This window comes from Salvia hispanica, chromosome 3 (genome assembly GCF_029641045.1).
Source record: "Salvia hispanica isolate PSC_SH4W2 chromosome 3, Shi_PSC_v1, whole genome shotgun sequence".
Taxonomy (NCBI): domain Eukaryota; kingdom Viridiplantae; phylum Streptophyta; class Magnoliopsida; order Lamiales; family Lamiaceae; genus Salvia; species Salvia hispanica.
The window spans coordinates 16,749,376-16,761,145 of NC_142694.1; the positions used below are offsets into that span (position 1 = coordinate 16,749,376).

The 11,770-nt window shown below is 41.5% G+C and overlaps 2 protein-coding genes and 1 non-coding gene across 3 annotated transcripts; all 3 read left to right on the forward strand.

Annotated features, from left to right (window-relative positions):
- The first annotated feature begins 947 nt into the window (after positions 1-947).
- Positions 948-1,076, forward strand: LOC125217226 (U6atac minor spliceosomal RNA). Its single transcript, XR_007175644.1, has one exon. It is a non-coding gene; the product is annotated as a U6atac minor spliceosomal RNA (small nuclear RNA).
- Positions 1,077-1,414: 338 nt separating this feature from the next.
- On the forward strand, positions 1,415-3,438 carry LOC148930265 (uncharacterized). The gene is made up of 4 exons (XM_089066403.1): positions 1,415-2,603; positions 2,868-3,139; positions 3,224-3,302; positions 3,422-3,438. The coding sequence occupies exons 1-4, from the start codon at positions 1,415-1,417 to the stop codon at positions 3,436-3,438; spliced, it is 1,557 nt and encodes a 518-aa protein (XP_088922529.1).
- Positions 3,439-6,798: 3,360 nt separating this feature from the next.
- LOC125212481 (S-adenosyl-methionine 4-1-methyl-2-pyrrolidinyl-3-oxobutanic acid methyltransferase-like) lies at positions 6,799-8,885 on the forward strand. The gene is made up of 3 exons (XM_048112669.1): positions 6,799-6,904; positions 7,177-7,590; positions 8,088-8,885. Exons 1-3 carry the CDS (start codon positions 6,830-6,832, stop codon positions 8,685-8,687), a joined length of 1,089 nt encoding a protein of 362 aa, XP_047968626.1. The 5' UTR covers positions 6,799-6,829; the 3' UTR covers positions 8,688-8,885.
- The last annotated feature ends 2,885 nt before the right edge of the window (positions 8,886-11,770 follow it).

Below are 11,770 nucleotides of genomic sequence, written 5' to 3' on the forward strand. Positions count from 1 at the left end.
TGAATAAGGGGTGTTATTACTTATGAATTTTTTATTTTTAAAAATTTGTAGTAGTTTTTTTCTCTTAAATTTGATCAAACGACAAGTTTGTATCAAATTCAAACGACAAGTTTGTATTTTTAAAAGTTTGTAGCTTATTTTTTAAAAAAATAATTAAATAAAATAAACTGAAAATCCAAAATCGGGATTGGATATCCGGTTTTTCGGGACTGGATACCCGAGTCGGGTATCAGGGTATCCGAAATAATTTTCGGATCGGGTATCGGGTATTAAATTTTGGGAAATTCAGGATCGGGTACCAGAAATTTTCGGATCGGGTATCCACGGGTACCCGATTTGACATGCCTAGTTGCATTCATTCCATTTCTCGCCTTTACCGCCACAAACTAACTACCACATTGTCATCAGGTAATATCTCATTCATAACACACCTGAATAGTTTAGTGTCGTTATTGTGTGGATTTTGTGTCGTTATTGTGTGCTTGTTGTGTCAGGTACATGTCATTATGATGTTGTTATATGTCGTGTCAAACAGAATAGCATCGTGTTGCTAATGGATTCATGTTGTGTGCATGTCGTGTTTGGATTTCAGTATATAGCAGGTCCAGTTTGTATGTGAGTTGAATATTTCCTTAACAAGGTCCTGTTCGAGTGAGCTTAACGGATTGGATTGTTATCAAGATAAACCCGATAATAATCCAACTAGTATGATTTATCAACACTAGGATCCTTTGTGTGGAAATGCAAAAGCTAGTATATAAAAATTATTATCTCAATAATTCCGAACTCAAACTTCAAAAGGTATAACTTCAAGCCAAACATATTTTTGATCATTAATATCACCAACTAGGATCATTAAACTGTGGCATGCGTAATTCTAGTCCTTAAAGTCAAAGTCAAAATTTGAATCTGTGTTTTAAAATATCGCCAACTAGGATCATTAAATTGTGTTCGTAGAAAGGAGAGATGGTTGGCATCTCCCCCGACAGGGATGGGATCAGCCTTCGAGCTTTACCTGTTACCACACATCCGGTTAAGGCTTACCACTTCGGTGGATCTTATAACTAGGATCATTAAATTGAGGCATGTTAATAGTGATCCTCAAACCTAATTTAAAACATATAGGTAGGTGTCAAACTTACCAAAAACAAAACATACCAAATGATGAGAAGAGTATAGAAGGGAAGATTGATAATTGATTTGTAATTGATACACATTAGAATAGATTATTCTCTACTAAAAATAAATTTGTATCACCCTATAACTAGAGAAGAACCGATTACAATCAATATACAAGAATTACCCTAATCTCTCTTTTTACAATATGGTATCACGAGCGGGTGAGGACTCAGAACTAAATCATCATCGTCCATAACCTTTCTCATCCTCCTGTACTTGCACAAACCCAAAAACCATGTCAAATTCGGAGAGTACCGATTCCGGAAAACCTACCATGGAGACATCGAGCAAAAGCTCGCCGATGTTCCCTCCAGAACTAGCCGCGCAATTCGCAGAATTTCTGAGGCTGAGCATTAGCTCTGCCTTGCCAAAAAATCCAACCGAAGAAACGAAGCCCCATCGCCCTGAATCATTGGGTGACATTACCGTCTCGCCCAAACTAGATGGAGAAAATTATCCACTATGGGCTAATATGATCGATAGGGTAATTGGAGGGAAAGGATTGACGTCTCACATTGACGAATTGTCAAACCCCCCTCTTCGATCTGACCCCTCGTATCAGCAATGGCAACAACGCGATCACTGCGTCTTTAGTTGGATAATCAACAACATCAGTCCCGATCTTGTGAATGAGGTGTCACAGTATGCGACGACAATGGACCTATGGGAGGGCCTTGCCGTCACGTATGGAAGCGGAACTGACCCGTTTCAGATCTACGACCTACATAGACAGACAAGTGTCATCAAGCAAGAAGGTATGTCCCTAGAAGCATTGTGGAACAAGCTGCAAGGCTTATGGATCTCGATCGACCGAAGAGATCCCAATCCCATGGAAGGAGAGGCAGCATCAGCGATCGAAAAATACGGTCAAATAGTTCAGAAACAGAGACTTTACCAGTTCATCACTGCATTAGACGATAAATATGATGTCGTGAAAAAGGAGATAATGAGGCGGGATCCCTTACCGACCGTACGCGCCGCGTATGGGATAGTTCGACGAGAATCAAACAATAACCAAATCCTCACAAAGGAAACAAGGCAGCCCGGAATTGGGACCGGTCTCTCAGCCGTGGACCGTGGTCGCTCCGGCCAGTCACCAAACGTTGCCACCAATCGCCCATGGTCTCGGCGACAGGACGAAGATCGGAGCAAATTAATTTGTTCACACTGCGGCGGAAAGAAACACACGAAGGAGGGCTGCTTCCTCCTTGTAGGGTATCCCGACTGGTGGGATGATATGAAGAAGGCGAGGGCAACGAAGTCTGCGACCAGAAATAATGGGCGGGCGGCGGTGGTGGTGACTGACCGCGTCGCTGACGCCGGAAAATCCACAGGCAACTCCAACGCTGAGCAACTCACTGACGGAGGAGACCGGAGAAACGAGGAGACAGCGCGAGCTTCAGCTGTGAGGGTGTGGGATGAAGGTAACATTGACGGCGATTCAATTTGGGGTAAAAGCATTAATCCTCAATATTTTGCATGAAGGTCCCCAGAATGTGCTATTATTCCACCTGAACCCACAGCTTCTTTAGATACCCTAAAAACCACCCCAAACCCCCACATAATTCGAAATAAACCCATACAGTTTGCAATATCAGAAAAAACACCCCATTTTCAGCCCTACTCACCAAATCAGCCCCATCTTTTTGCCAAAATTGGAAAAATGACCCCATAAATTCCTAAATTAGGCTTTGACCCCAACATTGAGTGCAAAAATCAATTTCAGGCCCTAGCCCTTATTGGTTCGGTAGAATCACGAGGGAAAGACAGTGATTGGATATTCGACTGCGGAGCTACGGATACTATGTCATTTGACATATCTGATTTTATTGATGTATTTGCTCCCAGGAAAAAATTTGTCCAAACAGCCAATGGACATTTGATTCCTGTCCAAGGAACGGGCACGATCAAAATATCACCTACATTGAAGATTTCAAATTGCTTATATGTTCCATCATTGGCACATAAATTATTGTCTGTCAGTCATGTCACGAAAGAGCTGCAGTGCGAACTACTAATGCAACCAAATCTTTGTGTTTTGCAGGATCTCAAGACGGGCTCGACAGTTGGGCATGGCACTGAACAAGATGGATTGTATTTTGTGGATAAGGTGGCCCAACACGGTACTGCAATGTTGACTCATAGAACGACTAAATCACAAGGTTGGCTTTGGCACCGCCGGTTAGGACACCCTTCCATTGGATATTTACGATTGCTCTTTCCCAATTTTTCCAATACTCAGTTTTCCTTTCATTGTGATACATGTTATTTGGCAAAAAGCCACAGACATTCCTATAAGCTTAATAACTCTCGTGTGAACACATCTTTTTCTCTAATACATTCTGATGTTTGGGGTCCAGCCCCTGTTTTGGGTAATTATGGATTTAAGTATTTTTTGTTATTTATTGATGATTGTACGCGTATGACTTGGGTTTATTTTTTGAAATCAAAATCTGAAGTTTTTGAAAAATTTACTCATTTCCACACTCTTGTACAAACCCAATACGATAGGAAAATCCAAATTCTTAGATCAGACAATGGGGGGGGGGGGGGAATTTGTGAATTCAAGCATGCACCAATTCTTTACAGAAAAAGGGTTAGTGCACCAAACCACTTGTCCTCATACTCCAGAACAAAATGGGGTAGCAGAACGGAAAAATAGGAAAATCTTAGAAATGACTAGGGCACTCCTTGAAGACTCTCAGGTCCCGAAATCCTTTTGGCCTGAGGCTGTAGCCACCTCAGTCTACCTACTAAATCGTCTTCCTTCATATATCTTGAAATTCAAAACACCGCTTGATATTCTCTCAACACAAAACCAAATCCCTCCACCTCTCACACTCGATCCCAAAATATTTGGCTGGTCTGTTTTTGTCCACATACCTAAATCAGATCGCTCCAAGCTCTCCCCATGTTCTATTAAATGTGTTTTTTTGGGATACGGGAAAGATCAAAAAGGTTATAGATGCTTCGACCCTAAAAATAAACGTCTTTACATCACCATGAATTGTGACTTTGTTGAAGATGAATATTTCTATAACCAACTTAGCAGTCAGGGGGAGAAACCATTATCTGATACAGTACCAAATTGTGACCCGCTAAGTTGTTCTTCAGCCCCTACGCCTCATACCCACATCCACACCCAGATTGAGCCTGTTCCTGTAACCCCTAGTCGGTCGGTATCTTTGCCTAATCCTGTGACAGAAGTTGCTCCAACGGACGATGCGAGTAGTAGTACTACCGGGCCACCCAATACGCTTGATACACCTTCAAAGATCAGTGACACTGCCTTACCATCGACTCCGTTAAGAGATCCCGAGGTTAGTAATAATGAAGTTGATGATACTAACCATGTGAGACATGAGAGTGAGGAGAATGATGAGCCTATAGTAAGCGGGAGAGACTTTGACCTACCACCAAGAAGTACGAGAGGTGTACCGCCCAAACGATATTCGCCGGACTGGAAGGGACCCAAGGCCCGATATGCAGTTGCCAACCTCATGCAAGGGCCACTAACTGAAATGGCCCGAGCATTCGAGATGGCTCTATATGAAGAGGAGGAGATACCTCAATCAGCTGAACAGGCAATGAAGCACAAGCATTGGCGGGAAGCTATGAAAAAGGAGATGGATGCTTTGATCAGAAGCGGAACTTGGGAGAAATGTCCCTTACCAGAAGGGAAGAAACCAGTAGGCTGTTGTTGGATATTTACAATCAAGAGAAGGGCAGATGGATCCATCGAAAGGTATAAGGCTCGGCTAGTGGCAAAAGGATACACTCAAGTTTATGGAATTGATTATGAAGAAACCTTTTCTCCTGTGGCCAAGATGAACACAGTCCGAACATTGTTGTCAGTGGCTGCCTGTAAGAATTGGGAACTACACCAATTTGATGCGACCAATGCGTTCTTACATGGAGAGCTAAAGAAGAATGAAGAAGTTTATATGGACGCACCACCTGGCTACTCAGAAGAATTTGGAGGTCAATTATGTAGATTGCGGAAAACACTCTATGGACTTAAACAGTCTCCAAGAGTGTGGTTCGGGAGATTCGCGCAAGCCATGAAGAAGAATGGCTACTCTCAAAGCAACTCAGACCATACCCTATTCTTGAAAAAGAGAGATGGTCGAGTCTTGCCTAATTATCTTTGTGGATGACATGATAATAACTGGGGACGATGAAGAGGAGATACAGAATTTGAAGAAAAATTTATTCCAAGAATTTGAGATGAAAGATCTGAGTCCGCTCAAATACTTTCTGGGAATAGAAGTACTGCGATCCAAGGAAGGCATATTCTTGAGACAGAAAAAGTATGTGCTCGACCTCCTTGCTGAAACAGGGTTGTTGGATTGCAAACCCGCAGACATTCCAATGATGGTGAATCATGGAATGAAGTTTGAAGATGGAGCTAGACTAGCCAACAGAGAAGAATACCAACGACTTGTGGGCAAGTTGATATACTTGTCGCACACTAGACCAGACATCGCCTATACAGTTGGCGTGACCAGTCAATTTATGCATCGACCTCAAGAAGACCACATGAATGCAGCATTGAGGATAGTTCGCTACCTTAAGGGTACCGTCGGCTATGGAGTATTACTACGAAGGAATGAGGATCTTGAAGTCGATGGATACACTGATGCAGACTGGGCTAGTAACCCTATCGACAGGAGGTCAACTGGAGGGTACTTCACATTTGTTGGTGGGAATTTAGTCACATGGAGGAGTAAGAAACAAAAAGTGGTTGCTCTTTCAAGCGCTGAAGCTGAATTCAGAGGGATTAAAAGTGGCATTACTGAGGTACTCTGGCTGCGAAGATTGCTCACAGAGATTGGATTTCCACCTAGTCAGAAAAGTCAATTGTTCTATGACAACAAAGCTGCTATCAGCATATCAGAAAATCCAGTCCAACATGATAGGACTAAACACGTGGAAGTCGATCGTCACTTCATAAAAGAGAAGCTTGAGGCCGGTGTAGTTGATCTCCCTTTTGTACGATCAGAAGATCAGCTTGCCGACATTCTCACCAAAGCCGTCAACCCAAAGATGTTCAAGGAAGTATTGAGCAAGCTAAGCATCGGAGATGCCGTTGCTCAGCTTGAGGGGGAGTGTCAAACTTACCAAAAACAAAACATACCAAATGATGAGAAGAGTATAGAAGGGAAGATTGATAATTGATTTGTAATTGATACACATTAGAATAGATTATTCTCTACTAAAAATAAATTTGTATCACCCTATAACTAGGGAAGAACCGATTACAATCAATATACAAGAATTACCCTAATCTCAAACTTCAAAAGGTATAACTTCAACCCAAACATATTTTTGATCATTAATATCACCAACTAGGATCATTAAACTGTGGCATGCGTAATACTAGTCCTTAAAGTCAAAGTCAAAATTTGAATCTGTGTTTTAAAATATCGCCAACTAGGATCATTAAATTGAGGCATGTTAATAGTGATCCTCAAACCTAATTTAAAACATATAGGTAAGATCATTTTGTCTATTTAATTTAATATGTGGTTCCGCACCCCTTCCTCGAATTGAACTACCACACCATCTTCTATAAATAGGCTATATCACCCCTTCCTCTTTACTCACATACAACAAACACACACAAATAGATATAAGAGAGATTGGTACTATGGAAGTAGTTCAAGTACTTCGCATGAATGGAGGCCTCGGAGAAACCAGTTATGCCAACAACTCTCTAGTTCAGGTATACATAATTAATTTGCTTTTTTTTGGAGGGTCATTTGTCTAACACTATCTAATAGTCTTGTAATAGTAGACACGTGTTTTAATGCAAAGTAAAAGGGAATTAGATATGAGTACATATAATTTTGGTGGACGGTATGAAAAAACATGATTATTTTTCGTGGACGTATGTATTTGTGGTTGGAGCATGCAGTGCAGTAATAGTACTACAGGACCCATGCATATATTGAAAATTGAAGGACCACCAATTTTTGTTTTTCATTTTTGTGACAGAGAAAAGTGATTTCGATGACCAAGCCTATAACAGAGGAAGCAATAACGCAAGTTTACCGCAGCGTCGACGCGATCGCGAACCGCTTCTGCATAGCAGAGCTGGGCTGTTCGTCCGGGCCGAACACTTTGGTGGTGGCGGCGGAGCTCATCAGCACTGTTCACCAGTTGAGCCGAAGCCACGGCCGTCAGCTTCCGGAATTCCAGATACTGTTGAACGATCTCCCGGGGAACGATTTCAATTCCATTTTCCACTCCTTGCTGCCGCAGTTCCGGGCGGAGCTCAACCAACAAATGGGATCTAAATCGGCTCCTTGCTTCGTCTATGGTGTTCCGGGCTCATTTTACGGCCGCCTTTTCGCCGCAAACAGCCTCCATTTTGTGCACTCTTCTTACAGCCTCATGTGGCTCTCCAAGGTACACCCTGTTAAGTCCCTTTCAAAACTTTGTTTTACTATGTTTTTCAAAAAAGTTAATTATTGGAAATTAATTATCTAAAAATATCTAATAAGCCTATCTTTTTAAGGAAAACAGTGAAGTTGGATAATGAGGTTAGGACTGGAGTATATTCGTTGATATTAGTACTGGATATATGATTTTCAGTTTTCAAAGTTATCATTTTTACAAAGGTTTTCTCGATGAAACCACTCCCTTATTTTTGAATATGCATATTTGTAAGTGATAAAAGGTAATAGTATTGTATTTACCTTTGTTCGAAAAATGGCAATCAATAGGCAATTTTTTTCATTTGATCGGTTCTATAAAAAAATAAGTAGTCTCTCCAATTTATCTACTCCATTATTCACAATATTTTAATTATTTTACTATCTTTCTACTACTATTTTACATAGGAGTACTAGTTTTACAGTATTAAAATTTCTACATAAATTGATCGATAAATTTACATGGTGAAGGTGCCTGAAGGGGTGGAGGAATGGAACAAGGAGGAAATATACATCGGAAGCAAAAGCATGGCGCCGGCGATAAACGCGTACTACAACCAATTCCGGGTAGATTTCGACACATTCCTGAAATGCCGGTCGGAGGAAGTTGTGGGAGGCGGAGCAATGGTGCTTACTATTCTTGGGCGGAAGAGCGAAAACGCGGCGAGCAAGGAATGCTGCTATATTTGGGAACTCTTGGCTCTCTCTCTCAAGGAAATGGTGTCGGAAGGAGCCATCGAGGAAGAGAAGCTCCACTCATTCAACATCCCTCAATACACTCCTTCCCCGGCTGAGGTGAAGAGGAGCGTGGAAGAAGAAGGCTCCTTCGCCATCAGCCGCCTCGAGGCCACGGAGATCAGATGGGCCGATTGCGGCAGTGGCGAAAGCGGGTACGAATCGTACGATGTGGCGAAATGCATGAGATCGGTGGCGGAGCCGTTGCTGGTGGAGCATTTTGGGGAGTCGATAATCGATGAGTTGTTCGTAAAGTATCAGAGAATCCTCACCGATCGAATGTCCAAGGAAGAGACCAAGTTCGTCAACGTCACTGTTTCTCTGATCCGAAGATAGAGGATGATGATTCCTCCATCGTTTCAGTGCAAATTGATTATGTGATTAATGTGCTTATTATGTGTGGGTAAGGTGTGATATACTAGTATAAAATTAAAGTCACCTTTTAAAAAGGTTTCAATAATGATGTGTAAAATTTTGTTTGTACTATGTAAATTTATCTCTTATGATGTCGAATACTTAATATTTTTTTGTTAATGTTCCATCTCTTCAATCTTCCAACGGCCATATATAAACTATAATAAGGCTTCAATTTTCTCAATGTCCGCACAAACTCTGAAGCAAACTTTTCAAGTTATTTCAAGTTAAAATATTTAAAAATGATGTTTACAGACCTGTTCATTAATTAGACACATACTTTATTAGAAACGGGTCACTAACTCATTTATAAAGTCTAATAAGGGAGAGGGTTACCACCAAATGGGATCTTCGTCAACTCGATATGACAAGATTTTTATACACCCGCGTGTGTGAGCCGGAATGACATACTCCCTCCGTTCACGAGAAGTAGACCACATTTGTCATTTTTGGTTGTCCATAAAAAATAGACTAAATTTGGAAAAAGGACCCCACATTTGCTACCTAACACATTAAACACTACTAATAATATAGATCTCACATTCCATTAACACTACTTCTATCTTACTTTTTCCCTCTTTTATTTTACCAATTCCATATTAAAAACCAAGTCATTCATAATGTGTTCAATTTCCATGTGACGCCCCGGAATTTCGTTCCCTTCTTTCGAGATAAATCAGATTTAGTAGCTTAATTAATTTCGTTTAGAAGATGTGTACCCGTACATTCCTCGTTGTATTTCGACTTTGGAGTAATTTAAGTACCTTCGTTGGAAGAAATAAAGTGCAAGGAAATGTTACATTTCAAGGATAAAAGTAAATGCCATATTTTTATTAGATAAATAATTGGAGGAATTTAAATACAATTAGTACATGCTTTCATTAGATGGCTTCCTACAAACAAATATTCTAGTCTACTCCTAAAAGAGGCCACACTTAGACAAAGAAATTCAAAGCTACTATTTTAGGACTTTCAAGTCTACAATTGGGATTTTAGCTACTTTGGGAAAGTAGATAATAGAGATGACATGAGAAAGATCTTCCTCCATCCTTCTCGATTCCACCTCCACAAAGCTCCAAGTGTTGACAACTCATGTACCTACAAGTAGCACCAAAAAGGGGTTAGAATCTAGCACCAAAGAGGAACCAAGACAAGAGAGCATAGTAGAATGAGCCTCTACACAAACCCAATATAGACATGAGCAAAATTCTTGTTTTCCCATCGATCAAGGCTGAGGAAACAGCCAAGAGAGACAACCATACATACACCAAAATAGTAAAGATAGCATGAACATCAAGCTCAAAAGTAGTGGAGCTGACAGCCCCAAAATAGGAGCCTAGAGCACTATATAAACAGCCCCAATCTCCTTCTCCTCCCCTCATTCTCAACACTATAAGATCACCAAATATTCAAGAGAGCAGCAAGAAGTGGAGGAGGAGCAAGGAGGAGTTTGAGGCAGGACATCAGTCCCACCCAAGAGGATTCATCAAACTTAGGTAATACCACAACCAAAAACTTTGCATCCTGTAGAACAACAAATAGATAGCACAAGAACTTAGAACTTCCATAGGATCCTCACAATCAAGTATGCATCAGTAGCAAGAGCCATCAAGTCTTTACACAATGAGCTAAAAGCCCCAAATGAAAAATTAGAACTTTAATACCATAGCCAAAGATCATTCCAGTGAGCACCCAAAAGATTGGATCATGGAACTTTAAATACTCCAACAAGATCATACGAAATACCATCAATCACCAATCTACTAGAATTTAAAGAAATTGAGTAAAGGAGAAAATGGAAGGAGGACTTAGCTTTAGTTGGGCGGAGCTGCCCGGCGACGGACAGGCAACGACGAGCTCCGGGAGGCCTGGCTGAATGGAGACGCTGCCGGGGCAGCAGAGTAAGGCGGCGGCTGGTGTCGGCGCCGTCGAGGGAAGGTCGAGAGAGGGCTGGAGTCGCTGCCTCTTGGAGGGCTCGACGGCGAGAACCGATGCAGAGCGCTGACAGCAGCGACGGAGAGCCGGCGACGCAGAGGAGCGGCGGACAGCGAGTGACGTCGGCGGCGGTGGTGCTGTGAGCTCGCCGAGTGACAGAGAGAGAAGCGTGACGGAGGGCGTACGCGTCGACGGGACTCCGAGACTTCCGTCGAAAAGGGACGATTTCGCCTGAGAGGGAAAAGCTGCCGCCTCTGATTTTGAATTTAGGGATTCTGAATTTGATTTAGGGATTTGTTTTGGAGTTAAGAGATGAAAAGAGAAAAGGTTGCAGTGGAAGGAGAAGAGAGCTCTGGCGACGCCGGAGATGGCAAATCGCCGGAGAGTTCACGAGGAAGAAGGGTGTAAGCGACGCTGCTTTGCTATTCTGTGAATTAGGAATTTTGGGAATGAAAGTGAATTTGGAGTGGAGGAGTGCCGATGGATGAAGGAGTATAAACTGGGTCCTTGTTTTTGGGCTCCTATTTAATTAGTTGGGCCGAAAGTAATTAAATAAAAAAGAGATTTGGGCATTAGTAATTAAAAGAAGGTTAAGGGGGCTAGTAGGCTTAATTTAATTTGTTGGGCCAAGGAGCTATTTATTTTAGGCCGAGATTTAATTATGTGAGGTTGGAATTAATTTAAGGAAATTGAGCTTGAACCTTAATTAATTAATTTCCGAATAATTTATCGAGTTTCCGAAGATGAAAAAAAAATGTTAAAGTAAGACGCGAAGGGCCGACCGGCATCGCCCCGCGACGCCATGGGCGGCCTTAAGAGAAATTCAAAGAAAAGATTTAAGAAAGGATTTTCCAAGAATCCATATTAAATGCTCAAGTAATTATTTTAAAGATAATGGAATTTCTCCGAACTTAGTAAAGCGAATGAATAAATCCTACGACTTAGTGAAGCCCGAGAAAGGACTAGAGATCCTATGAGACAAGACTAAAGATTAGGCGCTATCCAATAGGATGCATGCATTCTTCTACGACGAAATAGTTCAAGTACTAATTAGCGTGTCATGCTATTTA

Excerpts from the sequence above, each read along its gene's own strand:
- LOC125212481 (XM_048112669.1), top strand. The coding sequence starts at position 6,830 with ATGGAAGTAGTTCAAGTACTTCGCATGAATGGAGGCCTCGGAGAAACC. Across the intron at positions 6,905-7,176 it reads CCAACAACTCTCTAGTTCAG|AGAAAAGTGATTTCGATGAC; the intron begins GTATACATAATT and ends TTTTTGTGACAG. Across the intron at positions 7,591-8,087 it reads GCCTCATGTGGCTCTCCAAG|GTGCCTGAAGGGGTGGAGGA; the intron begins GTACACCCTGTT and ends TACATGGTGAAG.
- LOC148930265 (XM_089066403.1), top strand. The coding sequence starts at position 1,415 with ATGTCAAATTCGGAGAGTACCGATTCCGGAAAACCTACCATGGAGACA. Across the intron at positions 2,604-2,867 it reads TGTGAGGGTGTGGGATGAAG|GCTTTGACCCCAACATTGAG; the intron begins GTAACATTGACG and ends TTCCTAAATTAG. Across the intron at positions 3,140-3,223 it reads GCTTATATGTTCCATCATTG|GATCTCAAGACGGGCTCGAC; the intron begins GCACATAAATTA and ends TGTGTTTTGCAG.